This window comes from Temnothorax longispinosus, chromosome 3 (assembly GCF_030848805.1).
Source record: "Temnothorax longispinosus isolate EJ_2023e chromosome 3, Tlon_JGU_v1, whole genome shotgun sequence".
In the NCBI taxonomy this organism is placed as follows: Eukaryota; Metazoa; Arthropoda; class Insecta; order Hymenoptera; family Formicidae; genus Temnothorax; species Temnothorax longispinosus.
This window is the reverse complement of record NC_092360.1, coordinates 4,524,050-4,541,375: the sequence shown is the minus strand read 5'-3', so window position 1 is coordinate 4,541,375 and position 17,326 is coordinate 4,524,050. Positions and strand designations below refer to the sequence as shown.

General features: G+C 38.7%; 1 protein-coding gene across 2 annotated transcripts in view; it reads left to right on the top strand.

Moving 5' to 3' along the window:
* LOC139809607 (uncharacterized) overlaps positions 1 to 14,458 on the top strand; it is a 92,013-nt gene extending 77,555 nt beyond the window's left edge. For both annotated transcript variants that reach the window (XM_071772613.1, XM_071772614.1), the window contains one exon: positions 3,201 to 14,458. In XM_071772613.1, the coding sequence (XP_071628714.1) occupies positions 3,251 to 4,612 (1,362 nt within the window). In that variant the 5' untranslated portion in view covers positions 3,201 to 3,250 and the 3' untranslated portion in view covers positions 4,613 to 14,458. The remainder of the gene's footprint in view (positions 1 to 3,200) is intronic.
* Positions 14,459 to 17,326: the final 2,868 nt, after the last annotated feature.

The window sequence follows — 17,326 nt, the reverse complement described above, 5'->3', positions numbered from 1 at the left end:
CTCATGAGTAAATTTAACATGCACTGAGAAAAATGGCCAGCAACTTTAAAACTATTTTATCTGACCAAGCTTAACATCCAATGCAATACGTTATATTCAATCAAAAAATATTTCGACAAAATATAATAACCGATGAAATCGAGTGACATCTGATGAAAAGTTATCCGATTATGTCAGTGAGCTGAAATTGTTATCCGATATCACATTTAATACCCGATTAATTATGCTTCATCCAACATTGTATAAAAATATTCACACAATGAAATATAATAACTTGCGTTTATCTATTTTCTACTATTAAGAAATATATTTGATTTGTCCCATAAACTTACTCTGTGTACGTATAATGCATTACATATACACAGAGAAAAAAGTTTCTTCTTTAGATTTACATTTCCTTAAATTTGATTTTTAATTGTTTTTAACTTTGATTTAATTATATATTTTATATTTCTCTGTTGTACTGTTGGAAAAATCAACAAATATGTATATAGTCAAGGTGAGATATGTTTGCGATATACTTAATAAAAGCTTCTCGCGTTTCTACGTTTAGCTCGGTAGCACGTGGCGATTATAGATAAAATATACTCGCCTTCTCGCCATGCGCGGATAGAGACATCAATGCTTGCAAGAACACGCGGAAAGCAGTGATCTCGACATAGCTGCGTCACTTTCAGCCGACGAATCGACTTATCACGGCGATCTCTCCGCAGTATATGACAAACAAAAAACATTATTTTTCTTTCTTCAGAAACTGAATATTCCGTGCGGGAACGCCGGGAACGTGTCGATAATTATTGCAGCTGGCAAATAAACATGACAGAATGGTAAAACGGAAGATAAAAAATGTGAAATATTCCTTGCGTTCATGACTTATGAAATTACATGTGTTGAATTAATTCCTCCATCATGTTTACATTTTAAATTTCATATCTGTATTCTAGCAATTTAAATGTAACAATCAATATTCATGATTATACACATTCAAAACATTTTCTATTTCTTCTTTCCTATTGTATCGTTTCTCTTTTGCGTAGGCCGAGACAAAAGAAAAGAATTTATCGTTATTAAATTGGTTATTAATTGGTTATTAATTGGTTATTAACTTATTAATTGGTCATAAGCATAGCTTCGCGGATACGCGTGCGAAAATTACGTTTTTGGAATTGTCTTCGGTTTATTTACCTTATGTTTCTTTAAGACGTGAACTAATTGACAGCATGTTTATATTTAACCGACAAGTTGTTCAAACAGACCTTTCGAATTGTTACAGATATCGTTACTTCATTACATCGCGGAAGAACTTACGGTATCCTATTCGCTGACGAGCGAGACGGAAAAAATTCAAGCAAAATTAACTGCGCGTATGATCGCGATCCATTAATAAAATTCTGTCAATTAGCGGGCGCTACGGAGTCCGAAGCACGTGCCAGAGTGAAACGGTGAAGCATTTAGAAACAGGGCATAAAACGAGAGGAAGAGAGAGACAGAGAGAAAGGCTCGACTGAATGATCCATAATACGGGATCGTAAAAATCTGATAGACACATCTTACATATCTGGCAGGTGTTCCTACTTCATCTATATTTTCTTTTTCTATCCCCGACGTCTGACGTCGAACGGTAAAAATGCGAGCAGGTCGATTTGCCCGGGAGATCGATTTCTTTGGCTTCTAAAATCTTCGACGTAGCCTCGGGCCGAAGACACATTTATCACAACGCGATTGATGCCTTGATTTATCGAGTCCCGTTGCGTTCCCTCTCTTTGCCTTTCTCTCTTTTTTCACTCTCTCTTTCTCTACCCTGTCTCTCCCTGCCTGTTTCGCGCTACGATTCACGATGATGTCGAGAAAGGAGAGAGAGAAGGAGATCCTTTCACTAATGTTTCCAAATAGCGTCGTTTCCTAGCGATCCTATAACGCTTATCCATTCTTCTCGACTCGACGTAATCTGGTTCTATTACGAGCGATAGAAAGAAAGTCTGGCACGATGAGTTTTTGATTTATGAAACACAAGCGGTGAGGCTCGCTTGTCAACCGGCCGATGTTACGCGATACGTATATCTAATAATCGGTTGTGTCTATCTAGAGATGCCACAGATTGGTATATTCAATTACTTTTGATTGACGTTTCGAGTGTTGTAATCGGACGTGACCTTAAAATTTATCTAACACCACACGTCTGCGTTGCTCAACAACATATTTTTCATTTTCGCTATTGTCTTGTCAACTTCAAATTTTGCTATTACTTAAGAGATTAATATTTTAACATAATATTCCAAATATATATAAAGTGTAAGCCTAGACAAAAGAAAATAATTTATCTTTGCTAAAGCTCTTTATTAATTAGTCATAGTAGGCATGACTCCGCGAATACTTACGCGCGCGAGAACAATTACCTTTTCGGAATTGTCTTCGGTTTATCTAGCTGCTGGTACAATAAAGCAATCTTATTCTAAATTTTTACGTAGCCGCCCTATTAACATATTAGAAGCCGTTGTCTCCTCGGTTTCCATGAAAAATACAAATACCTAAATTGATATGGGACGTTTCTCAATATTTCTAAAAATTTCGCTTACAAAAAAATATATTTAATGTTAATAAGTTAATAAGTTTTGTAATTTCTAACGTGTAAATTGCTTTATGATTCACATGTTTAACAATTTTCTATTATTACCTTCCTCCATATGGCTAGATATTTTCAATTTAATAGCCAAAAGTAAAAGATATAATTCTCTTTAAAAATATAAATTGGAAGAAGCTGTAAGGGTCACACGCGGTTCTTAGTGCGTAGTATCAATATCACTGATTTATTTTGTTCAATTACATCTATCCGTACGTTTCGGCTCCAATTTGAGCCATCTTCAGCGGTATAATATTAAAAAGTATAAAATAATAAAACTATTCTCCTTTACAACATGGTGAGTTTACTGATTGGAAATTTCACAGAAACATAATAAGACTAAAAGATCCATATCTGTAAAAGTAATTAAGATGTTACAATAGGGTTTATTTAAACAATGCTACAATTAAACAATAAATCAGTGATATTGATACTACGCACTAAGAACCGCGTGTGACCCTTTTACAGCCTCTTCCAATTTATATTTTTAATTTTGAGGGTCTTTATACTATTTTTATTTAATTCCTTTTAGTTTATTATTTATTAGCTAATTAAACGTGCCATACATTCCACGTTTCAGATTACCGCAAGCGGAGAGCAGGAGCAAGGCCGAGTGATAGAGGCAGTGTGATGAGCGGATACCTCGGTAGCATCACCCTGCCCCCGACGTTGCTGCACGACCCGAAGTACCCTCCAGCCATGCGGGAGAAAGACTCGAGTCCGAGAAAGATGCCGGGCCACATAAGCCCAAAGCAAGCTAGCATTTATCCTCTGAGCGTCCGCGTGCCGGACGTAGAGGAGCTGCCATACGATCTCAGCCACGGTCACGGCCGCGGCATGTCGAGCCCGACGAATCAGCAACAGCAGCAGCCGCACATGAGTCCCGCGGCCCGACCGCCCCAGCCGCATAATCAGGACGAGCTCGACTGCGAGCCGCTTGATCTTCGTGTCGATCACAAGAAGGAGCGGCTCAGGGATGAGAATCAGAACGAGATCGAGGTGCTGAATCAGAACAGCCTGGGCGGTGGTAGTCTGCCCTACCACACGGTGCTCTTTCCACAGCATCACGCGATGCACCCGCTCGTTCTGGAAGCAATGTACAGGTCACATCATCACAGCTCGCCAGTGCCCGATCTGCCAAAGATCCAAGTCAGAGCGCTACCGACAATGGTACCCCTGCCGCCTAACAGATTCTCCTCGACCTCGTCATCCACGTCCTCCTCGTCCTCGTCGCAGCCGACCGCGAGAGCTGTCAGTCCGGCCGTTGGTCAACAATCCCAACATCAACAGAATCATCCCTCGCAACAGCAGCAACAGCAGCAGCAACAACAGCCGCAACAACAGAGCTCGAGTTTGCCGCCCTATTCGATCAGCATGCAAGCGGGTCTCAAGCCTAAGGACAGATACTCCTGCAAATTCTGCGGTAAGGTCTTCCCTAGATCGGCGAACCTGACGAGACACCTGAGGACGCATACCGGCGAGCAACCGTATAAGTGCAAATACTGCGAGAGGAGCTTCAGCATCTCCAGCAACCTTCAGCGTCACGTCAGAAACATCCACAACAAGGAAAAGCCGTTTAAGTGTCCGCTTTGCGAGAGATGCTTCGGCCAACAAACCAATCTGGATCGTCATCTGAAGAAGCACGACGCGGATGGGCCGACGATACTGGATGAGGTCAGATCGAGGTATCACGGTCAACTTCCGCGAGCCGACGATTCCTACTTCGAGGAGATCCGCAGCTTCATGGGAAAGATCACCTCGCAACGACAGAGCATACCGTACTTCCCTGGTCTACTAGGTCACGCAACTGATGACTTCAGAAACGACAAGCAGCAACTGCAGCTGGAGGAAAAGCGAGGCGACTCGTCGTACTTCAGCGACCGGGACAATCTCAGTTCGAGGTCGAGCAGTACGGCCAGCAGGCCGGAGAGCGTCCAGGAGGAACAAAGGGAAGTGAACTCGCCGCCACTCTCTCCCGGCAATAATACCTGAGTCCTGGGGCGCGATTATCAGCATGATAATCCAGTTAAGAAAGGTTTTCGTCGGTTCATCAAAGCGCGATAGAGTTCGAGAATAAGAGAAAATTCGATATTTCGAACCGTCGGAATTGACTAAGAGCGAAAGACTTGAAAAAATTAAACTTTTAACAAAATTCCATAAGATATTGCTACGAAGAACTATATTATTTACAGTGATCTTAGATTAATTCGAAACTACATTATGAGATAAATTATTTCATTTCCTCGTAGAAATTCCTATAAGCCGAAACGTAAAGGTAAACCGGCGGAATCTGTGAAGAAAAAGAAAGTGATCTATAGATATTGATAAAGATAAATCCTAAAGATCGGCGACGAATTCCTTGCTCGAACTAGCGAGCAACAGTCGAATCAGTTTTTTTATTCTAGGTTTTAATAATTACGGACTTTAAAACGAATTCGCAGAATGTTAACCTGAAGGATTAATACGTAGATTCAATTCACTGTGAGAGAAAAATTAAAACGTGGTGCCTTGAAGAAACATGTGCCTAACTAGGATGTATCGTCCTTCAATCCTGAAGAATACGATCCAACCGAATCAATATAAAAAGCCTTAATAATAAAGTTAGATAAACAATTAACCTACACTAAATATCGTACAATATTAGAATATTAGACTTAAACGCGTGCTTGAGTGAGCCGGAAAGTCATAGAAAAATAGCCGGAGTTGATCGTAATCTATAGGACCGATTTGTGAAGATGGAAAAGATGAAGTCTATATTTAATATAGACTTTTACTTTATAAGAGAAGATGTAAATATATCTCTTGGGTTTTTTGGTCTGTAAAAAATTTAATATTTAATTTTATTCATTTTTATTACATCCATCTTTTTAATTTGATTGGAGAATTGCAATTCTAAGTGATATAACCTAAAGTATAGAGATTACTATACATGTTAAATTTTCATGTTTTTTTGTGAAACGAGATGAAAGTTGCACTTGGTATTACACTTAATAAATTTAGATCTTTCATAAATTTTACCTTAAATATATTTGTGTCTTCTCTTTCATATTTCTCACATACAAGCTCAATATTAATGATAAGGAGCATTTTGTTCATTCTACTCTCTTCGTAGGCACAATTGTAGAATCATCAACAGAATGATGTGTACAAGACATAATTAATTTATGCTTACAGGCTGTCGCAATATTTTTATTCTTACTTAACGAGAATTGTCATAGATGAATTTAATCGCCACTTTTAATCACCGTAAGTTTGAATCGCTATAATACAAAGTTTTTAATTAATACTGGGGAAAAAAATATAAATTACATCAGCCGGCCAATATTACTCGCAAATGGTAAAAAATTCCTGTGAAAAAAACGACATTGTTCTTAAATTACGTTAAGCCGCGTCGCAAATTATAACGGCATAATGCATGACTAATTTGCAAAGAAGAAAGGATAGCACGGAAAAAAGCGCTGGCACTGTAATTAAGGCCGTTGCAATCCTTTCGATCGTCCCTACACTTTTCTACCTTTCACGACGCATTCCTTTCGCGCGACGGGTTCAGCTCGAAGTTGCAGATGTCCGATTTCGAGATCAACGCGAAGTATCATCCGAAGAAATTGCGGGCCATTTAATCATAGAATAAACGACGTGTGTATCGGTTCTTCCAAATACCAACAAATTTATATGTATATGATAAATATCAAAAATTGCAATGGCAATAATAATTTCGCTATAGGCTGATAAGCCTTTTTAATAATATCTTTATTGCTAATGTAAAATTAAAAATCAAGAACAAGTCACGTAGCTACAAGAAACGTGAGAGGAAAAGTTAAGTAATATGTGCATACTAGAATGTCCAGTTAAATATTCGTTTCTCGCGTAGTGTCGTTGGGCGTAATTTCCAAATACGTTGCTAAATTTGCATAATCCGATGAGCACATCTCAGCTTAAATTTTGAAAAATTATCACGTCACGTGTCACAAGATTCGCAAATATCGAACGCTTGTCGAAAGAATTCGTAACCCCGGGCAGACGAAGAAAATTAATGGAAGAAAAAGTTCAAGAACAAGGGACGATTTGTTGCGGCAGAAAACGCTGATGGGTGATCACTCGATTTTACGACCTAGAAAGTGAATTTCAGCGCTCGGGCAACTCGGGCGCCTTCGAGCGTAATCTGCGGATCGCGGAATTGTCGGGACCAATGATCCGCTGAGGAAGCCGGATAATAAAATAGTGTTTAGAAATCGATGGGCGGATCTCCGTGCGCCGATCGGTCTTGCTGCGTTGGGAAATCGGAAGAGCTCGGAAAGTTCGTCGCACTCCGCGCGCACCTCGGATCATTAAGTTTTCAATCGGGGAAGCCGGTGACGTGTCGCGGAGATATGCCAGAAATTATCGCCGCGAAATGAAACGCGAATACCTAGCGCAACGTTTCTCAATCTTCTTTCAATGGAATACAAATACACTTCGCTGGAATACACTTTGATACACAAATCACTCGAACATTCAGAAACGCATATAATGATCGTCATTGATCCAATAAGAATATAATTAAAGTTTATTTCAAGAATTGTCAAAGAGATAATTACGTTTACTTTTCAATCGAAATTCCGCGAAACACCTGAATGAAGACTGATCGCGACACGTCGCTTCTCCGAAGAAGCGGAAGAGAACGACTCTACACTTCTTCGTCTCTGAAACCAATTCGCGCCGCGGAAAGAAATCCGTACCAGCAGTCATTAATATATAATTATCAGGTCGGCAGAAAAACGTAATAGCGACGCGATCCTCTCCATCGCGAACTTAACGAACTCCACGGTACTCGTATACACGGTTTGAGATCGTAATCGGTATACTGTATTATGCGGTTTTTTGAATTACCTAATCTTGTTGCTCGGAAATTAAATAAGAAGACAAGTGACAACTTATTGATATTAATTTCCGCGATATCGTTTTGTTTATTACGCATTAAGTATCTAAAAGCTCTGGAAGAAATTAACGGGAAGTACCGTCGTATAATATCTGATCTCGCATCTCTGATAGATCGCACTAACGCGGATAGCTGCTGACACATCTCGTTAGGCGGTTTTTTTTTACTCGCGGTTGGGCAAATGACAGCGGGATGTAGCGAGGCATTTCTGCTCCGCTTGTTCGACCGTGATGCTTTGTTTGCGATTAACGTCGAGAAACGATATCCGCGCCGATATGCAACGTGTTTCGCGGGGCCGAGCAAAAACTTACGGCGGTAAACTGGTATCATTCCGGCCGGCACTTCTTGGCAACGAACGGCGAACGGTGCGAAATATCTCTCGAGGTTCTCATCGAACCGCGGAAACGTCTACGGTGAAGAAAGAGGACCCGATCTGAAACCGACGCGGCGTGGCATACGCGGAATCTCTGCGGCGTGGAAAAGCCGCGTGCTTCCTGCCGGCGATGATCGGGCAAGAAGAAGCGAGTAAACGAGCGGAGTGCCTGGTAAATCCCACCGCGGGCAATCCCACACGGGATGATGATATATCCCCTCGTTTCCTGCGGACGGTCGCTGAAGACCGTACCTTGGGTAAAACGATGTAATCGTCTTCCGCTCCTTGAGTCAGGTGCAAATTTATCGGCACTTTCTAGCGAATGCATTCGCTCGATACGCAAACGCCGTAGTATCCGCAGGTGCGGATCCGTTGATCCTCGGGATTAACCCAATCAATTCCTGGTAGCAGGAGCGTAACGCGGGAGGTCAAAGGCATAATGGAAGCTAAAGCGTAAGGGGAACGGTATGACCGTCTATCCGTCTTGCGTGTGCACAAGGTAGATTTATGCGCGAGAGCTTCGTGTGAGGGCAGATCTTAAGGACCTCACGTGTCCAGTATCTTTCACGTAGAGAAAATACGAGATCTTGTGTGCGTGAATGCCTCGCGTGAATACCAGGACCTTACGTGTGTATTATCATCGTGCGCGCAAAGATCTCCGCGTGTGGACGATTGTGGAAGATTAAACGTGCAACCTCCGCGAAATCATATTGCTAAATTAGAAGGCTTGCGGCTTGAGTGACAGATAGATATATATTCTGTCTTAGAGTCATCATTAAGTACGTGGCGCTCCTTTATCAAAATTGCCTATTCCTATTCTATTATCTTTGCGAGATCTTTCTAACGAAAAAAGGCTGTCTACTTCATTATGATTAACTTTCTAGCTTTATTACTTTCTTCTTCTCTTACACATCAAATCTAAAATTAAAAATATATATCCTATAGAATATCTTAAATAAGAGATATTTCTTTGGTATGCTAAATTATTAAAAATCAAGTCTTACTGAATACCAAACGTAAGTCTGCGAGCAGATTTAATACTAGAAATATTAAAGTCAAAATAATTAATTTGTATAAATTTCTTTTCAAATTTATAACAGTACCTACATTTTCCATAATTTTTTTTGCAATATATAAATGATTAAATTAATCAATTTGTTTTCACTCTTTATCCTTTAGTATAATTAAGTAGTAGAAATAATCATATACATTTATCATCGATAATTCTAGTATTAAAGCTTCACAGTTTCACTGGCTCTATGAAAATTTTTGGTGTGAATCATGCGCATTTAAATGTTATTTCTAGTATTCCGATTATTAAAGTCGTAGAGTGGAATTAACCGAGAAATATTTATAATTACGAATTGCTCTCGTCATTGAAATAATTCCGCGACACGCGATACCACTATTATAAGCGCGCCATCGGTTTTCTCGAGTTCTATGGAACGCAGTTGAAAATCCCGACCGGTGAGCCTTAAAAACGAATTAATCGCTTCCCGACTCCTCGGGCGCGAGTTTACTGCGCTTTCTAGATCGTGCCGACACCATCGAAGCAGAAAACAAACACCACGTCAGTTTCGTGACTGAAAGTGTTATCTCGAGCGACTCCGATTAATTGCGAGACTCACATCTACGCGCAGCTGTGATGCCGATATAATATATCGTTTATCCGAGCTGTTTCACCGATCCCCATTCGTCCCAAGAATCAATCGATCGTTATTATGAAGTCACGATGACGCAAAAATCAACGCAAAAATGTGCAAATATCGAAACGTTTCGATCCCAAATTTTTAATTTATCGTACTGATTTTAATCTCTAGATCATACAAAAAAAATCTGTAATAAGTATATGTTTGTAAATAATAATGAAAATATAACAACCAACGCGCGCGAGAAATGCATTAATATATTAGACGCATTACTTCTATTCGGAGTTCTTGCTTATCTTTTATTGCAATTCAATGGTTGCCTTATAAATTGCTTTAGATCAATTAAGGACGTTATATCGCAAACCTCGTCCGATTACAGCGATAATCTCGGCGAGTAAGTCGTCGCGTGGGTTCGCTCGCCGTAAAGCGATTTTAATCGTTGCTTCCGGTACGATATTGGGTGCAAATTTATCAGCGCTTTCTAAGCGCGTGGCGCGGAGGTGGTGCGCGTAAATCCGACCTTGATTAACCCGATCAGTGATTCGTAACATCGTAATGAGAGCCCGTGGGCTCTCTGGCGCGGGGGGGGATGACGTGAGCTACGGAGTAGCTCAAGGTGCTCCCGCGGCGCATCTCGCATCTGTTGGATGCGAATTTTTTCCACGCCCTTCCCACTTGATCGCGCGAGCTCGGCGAAAAACGGTCCCGCACTTTCTATACGACGTGCGGATGCAAACGCGCGGAAAGATCCCGGCGTGCGATAGGGCCGACAATGACTCGTAAACCGCAACATTTTAACGGTGCGCTTCCCCGAAGCGATCTACTTTTGCATCGCGGCTCGCAGGGGGAAGGATCTAATAGATATCTTACCGGATTATTATTCGAATCGCCGCGGCGGAAAGTGCCGCCGTCCTCCCCGACGACGGAAATTTAATATCGCCGGATCAAAATTATTGCGCTTTCTAAACGATATTATCTACGCAACGCGGGTGCTTTCGAGATAGGAGCAATCTTGCGGGTGAGTCTCGTCTCGCACTGAACGGTAAAGGTCGAGGAATCACTGATGACGTTGAAATTAGATTTTGGTGCAATTTCAATTTTAAATTATGGTTATTTCGCAGATAAATATTTTTTACACCAGAAAATATATTGAACGCTGTACGGGGAAAATTGAAATTCCATTTATGAATACTTGCCAATAAGTTTTCTAATATAATTTAATGCTTTCTTCGCCTGCTTCGTAGCACAATTAATTTAATTCAAATTCTTCAATAATCGATATTTTTAAAATTTTTCTTTTTAATATTTATTTTCTCTATATTTAATTTTCCTACTTTTATTTTCCGATTTCCAGATTTTGGTACCTGTACCTGATTTAAGAATTCTCAATCTGTTTTCTGACGTATATTTGTTAACAATGGTATCAAAGGGACGCACATATTTAACCTTTAAATGCCACCCGGGGTCCAACGGACCCCAGACCCTTTACAATGATATATTTTCAAATGTTCTTGCCAAAAATGGAGCTCATGCTCCCATTGATGATAGTTGAGTGATTGACCTACCCGTTTGTACACTTAGCAGTACTCAGTTTACTTAATTTTTTATACTATGTTGAAATTGAAATTTTAACAATATAAGCATTATATTCTCTTTTCTAAGCCTTGAACAACATTGAAAAAAATTTCCATAACTAAAGATAAAAAAATCAATGAGTAAGGAGACATTTTTCCTGCTGGAGTCTTTTAGACCCCTCATATGTCATTTACGAGATTCTTGAGAGGTGTGGCATTTAAGGATTAACATCTTCACTTTTTTCCCGAAGAAGATCAATATTACACATACCCAGTTTCCGATAATTCTACGCTCCCTCAAGTTTCTACTCTCATCATATTTGTATCGTCCCTCGTACCACCATCCCACCGTCGAATTCCTCATTTTACTCTTATTATTGGCGTTTCGTAACGCGGCCTTGCGAACGCGCGGTGACTAAGCTCGCACAATGCAGATCTCGGGTGAAGCCCTGGCGCGCACACGGGCCCTGTTTCTCTCCTTCACACGCGTACGATCGCAGCCGATGGCCTCGGACCTCTCTTGCGTTACACTTTTGCCACGCCCCGATCGAACGGGTAAGCTCATCGCGAAAGTGAAACGCAATAAAGGAGCCACGCCGAGCGAGAGTCTCAACAGTCCGCGTTCCGCGTGAAGGCGGAAGAGAGAAGGAAAAGGGGACTTGACGGGAGAGAGAAAGAGAGACAGGGTGAAGGAGAGAAAGAGAGAAAAAGAGAGATGTGAGATCCTATCGATCAGAACCTCGAGGCCTGGAAATCGGTTTTCTCGCAGCATCCCGTAGTCATCGGCGCGCAAAGAGATACTCTCTTGTAATCTTAAATTTTCTTTTAAATTACGCACATCTGGCGAATATAGTAATTTAACAACAATAATAATTTAACATAAATACAATAATTTAGCTATAAATCATGCATCCTACACTACGGTCATTCACATTTCATGAAAAAAGAATTTGTGATAAGAAGGTGCTGATGAAGCTTCTTAAGAGTCTTTCAACGATTAACTACGTTTATCGTTATTTTTTAACTGTAGTACAAGAGCTTATATCTCGGATTTTAAACGTATCCTAACATCTCGGAGCAAGTATTTTAATAACAAGCCCCAGAAAACTTCTGACGAAGCGTTCGAACGTTTCGTCAAAGGCGACGCGGCTTGCGTGAAGATTGCACAGGAGATCCTTCCCTTGTTCACCATCTAACCGGGGGACTTATTCTCGAGCGATTCCCGAGCTCTTTCATCTCCCGCATCGTTATCGTCGCCGCGTCTACTCGACTAAATTGCGTCAGGTACTCACGGGACGAGACACGCCTCGCACTTTTCGATCTCATCTCGGAGGGCTTCGCGTTCCAGTTCGCGTGCGTGATTTCACCGGTCACTCATGTCCACTTGCGACACTCTCGGCCATCTGATCTCTACCGAATTGCGACAGTCGGCAAGCAGAGATAAAGAAAAAAACACACACACACATAGAAAAAGAAAGAGAATAGTGAAGGAGAGTAGAGGAGAGCGCGCTTGGTCGCCGTTAGGAAACTGTAACGTTTGTTCGAGCGTGCGTGAGCTGCGGTGCTCCTCAGCACGCGAGCCTTATGTTACCTTTCAGTCGCGAATCATAAATTCCGACGACTACACGTATAAGTGCGTATCGTAACAACGACATTAATGATAAGGATATGTAGCATGTGTACGGCACTGTGCCTATGCAAACGTTTTTTTCACGTATAAGAGCGATGTACACATATACCTAGCTGTTAGAATTCGTATTCGAGGCTCAATCTTAAAATTAGTTAGACAAAGCCGTGAGAGTAACGCTGCGATGTGCAATCAGTGCAATGAGCATCGGACTTTCGAGTATCTTATCTCCGAAATCTTTTTTGCAACAGAATTAGGTATTTTCGCCACGATCGCGTCCCATGTCGCTGATATTACGCTGCTATTACACATTTCATGAAAGATCGCTCACTTCGACAACGCGTCTAGATGTTATCTCGACGGTAAACGCTATTCGAGAAACGACATCTTTAAACGGACGTTTAAATACAAATATAAGAGAGCAAATTTCGCGACACGTGGACTAAAGTTAATTAATCTCGCAGCGTATGCCATCACGACGTAACATCTTCGATTAATTTAAGTCCGGCTTAGATCCTTATTTTAGTTACGACTTAAGTCTGGTCTGTAGACACCTTTGGGCCCTACCGCGATCTTGATCGTCGCTACGTTGAATTCTAATGGAATTGTTGATCCGATTCGCACGAGTGTTCGTACCACCATCCTGTAATTATATATAGTCAACCGCGCGCGGTATGTATTAAGAGAACTGTAAAGAATTATCTCTAATTTTTATATGAGGTATATAGACACAAAAAATATATATATATATATACACACAGATATATATATGTGAATATAGATAATATATATACATACAAATATAAATATAAATCGTACCACGATTGTGATTTGACCGAGGTTACCGTGTTATACGTACTTTTACTATTAGCCACGGAAACGGCGCCGTGTGCCGAGGAAGCTGTAAAGCGCTCGTTACCTTTAGAACAAGTAGTATTTAAGGACACACAAATTATACACGTACACATACTCAACACACACAAGTTTTCAAGCTCAGTTCAATCCCACAGATTCTCCTTATGTCTATAGTCAAATTGAAAAGCATGGAAAAGGCGCGAAGCGCTTCAATCAGATGAGCGATCGTAGTATTGTTTTATTGTTGCAAAGAAGACATGTTTTCTTTTAACAAACTGTATGTTGCGTGAAAGATGAACGACGCCTTCACATTTCAATGGTTCGTTCTTGTAGCTAAAAGTTGTTTTTTATGTAAAAAAGAAAATTTGTTCTGAACTTGAAGTTTTTTCAAACAGCTTTAATTATAAACATTTCGATTATTCTCATTTTAATCAATGTTCTTAAGAACTCAACATAATGATCTTATATATATTAAAAAGAAATTATTTATATTATAATATATATTTATTTAATAATTATATATAAATCAAGATCTCTATCAAGAAGCAAATTATGTTCATAATTCGCACTCTTGTTTGAATTGCTAATTGAAATTGCTTTCCGGAATGACCATTGAAGTGTTCAATCCTTTCCAATGGTGTTGGCTCATCGAACGGGATGATCAAGTAAAGATGACGTCCGTGAACAATCCTATAATTGTTCGTCACTCCTATTTTCCATATGACATAGTTACGTAGTCACGCCTTTGTGTGTGCAGCACGATGATGACTGTATATATGTCAATATGTAATATTTGATGCAAAAAATATATATATAATGATTCAATATATATATATAAGGAAGACTTCTTTGTGTTTAGATTTACTCCACCAAATCCTTTCTGCGAAGCTTTCAACAGAGAAACAAGGTAACTTCATTATTAAAAGAACAATTAATGTATACGAAAATGATTTATTGTAATTGTTCTTACACAATGTACAACTATACATTATATATTAATAAATTGTATAAATAATTTATTTTCTATATTTTTATACTATGTATACTATGTGTATACTTTATATATATATATATATATATATATATATATATATATGTTTATCTATTCTAAAAATTGACAATGTGCATCAATCCTTCTATCATAAATCTTCAATTTTCTTCAACGATATTTACTCTTGGAATTTTTGTTAACTGCTACATATCATTAATGTACACGGTCGTTTCGCAAAACAACATTGTAAACTAGAGACCAGGCTTCGGCGTAAACTGGTGCGACGCTTTCTCTCGCGTTTAAATGCTTTTTAAAATCATCTCTTTCTTCTTTTTTTATAGCTTCTTTTACAGCTATACGTCGAGGAGGTTAATGGCGAGTTCAACCGAAAATGATCCCGTTTTCAGAAAATTATGTTCTCTTTTCCCCACATTGAAAAGAAGAACCGCAAATTAATGTGAGAAACAAAAACTTGACCAGGGTCATAGGTGTGTGAGAACCGGAACACTTGCACTGCCGGTGGACGAGTTGACGACGTGACTTGAAGATGAATTTTGAAAATTATGAGACATCTTTGACAATCCTAAACTACATCCATTTATTCATGTGCTACAGTATTTACAACTTAAATTAAAATCAGAGTCCGCGATATATTATAAGAGGAATATTTAGAGAAATCTGGAGAATATATCTGGAGTTAATCGCGGCATTAATAGCCTTCATCAAGTACAAAAAATCATGATTTCTTCTATAAAATCACGTACAGTCCCGGTTATAATAAGAGGAAGTAAAATACAAGCGCACATTTGAACAACTGACCTTAAGTAAATAATATCCCTGAAAAAATTTATTACAATTTTTCACAACTTTCACATAAATTTTATAACTTTTTAGATTTTTTATACGAATTGGAACATTTTTCGAAAATGCTGAAAACATCTTTTCGTCTACATCTTTTCTAGAATTTTTTATATACATATATAAATTCTGAAATATTTTGAAATTTGTTATTCTATAATTTTTTTAAAAATTTACAAAATTTAAAGAAAATTAAGATTTTTTCCAGAATTTTTCATAAATTTAAAATATAATAAAATATAAATAATTCCTAATAAAATATTATGAGCATTTTTACCGGAGAACATGTAAATAATATTAGACATATACGTACAAAATTTATTTCTAATTAAAAAGTAGATTTAATTAGAGTTTTGCACATTGCAAGATGCATGGTATGTAGTGTTTCAATTACCTTCGTCGACGGGAAAAAAAATTGTTCGTTTCGGAGACAACGCGAGTCCATAAATAAAGTCTCACTCATCTCGACCAAACTTGGCCTGGAGGTGATCAGATCCGAAGGCATGGACGGAATAGTGCGCTTCGGACTAAGTGCTTTCTCAGCCTCACCGAGGACGTGACTTTGACCCAGATATCGGTAAATTGTGCCAAGTAGCCCGCGGATGCAACTCGTATCGTCTGGATCGAAATCACGCCGAAATGATATGACAGAGATAGATCTCCTACCGCGCGTCATGATTTAACGAACATTCTTCCTTTCCAATCAATTCGCCAACCGACCTTGAGAGTTCAGATTTCGGCAGGTAATTTATCCACAATTGTTATGGACAATGCACGTTTGTGATATTCATATACAAATGTTTTAAGATAATTGCAATTATATAATATGGCAAAGTAATGCGGTGCAAATGACTATAACACGCTGCAATATTTGTCTTTTAATGTAGTTTTATATATTGGTACATCAGTATTTAAAAAAATTTAGCAGAAAAATTACATTTGAATATAATTTTATGATAGCAGAAATAATATTGTATAAAATATTTCTGTTAAAAACGTGCATACATATTAATCCAAGTTTTTATTATGCAATGCAGATTCTCGAAAAAAGTCATCAAAAATGCAGAAATAATATCTTAAAAAATAAATGTTGCCGAGAAAACTTTGTACATTATTATGTGTTAACCTTCGGCAAACGTATTTGCCTACTGTAGCTGATCAGGGTTGAAAGAAACCGAGATCCTTGAAACGTTACTTTTAATTAGGAATGTTGTACTGTAACGACGTATTTTAATTAAATTGGACGTTTAAAATAAAGACGGTGAATACGTCAAATATGTAGATAAATTTAACGTAGAATTCATGCATAATCGTTGAGTTTAACAAGTTGAATATTTTTGAAAATCTGCTGTATTTATCCGTATTTCTTTTGTACATGATAAATATATGACGTATGAAATTTTCTCGTCGAAAGCATCATGCTTTAAACTTTAAAATATATTATTCCTGCAGTCTTAATAATTTTTTTGCAAATCTAAAAATAAAATTTGTATGAATATAAGTCAAAAATATTTGAATAATACTAGGAGGAATATATCATAGAATAACTATTTCACGGAAAACAAAAAGGAGCTTGTAAATGACGTTTATCGTTAATGTTCCAAGATTATAGAACGACATAAAACTGAAGTATTTTCGATTCAGCCTTGACAACGATGACAATAAAGATGACTCGTCGGCGGGGCCTTAACTAGCAATGAATCACTAACAATACGTATCTTCTTCGGAATTGCGACAGCGGAGGATTACCTATTTAAGACAATACCAAATAGGTCGAAGGAACGTGTCCCCGTGCATTTATTTAAGGCACTTCAAAACTAGTTATCCAACTTGGCGTTGATACGACGTTACTTTGAAGGGT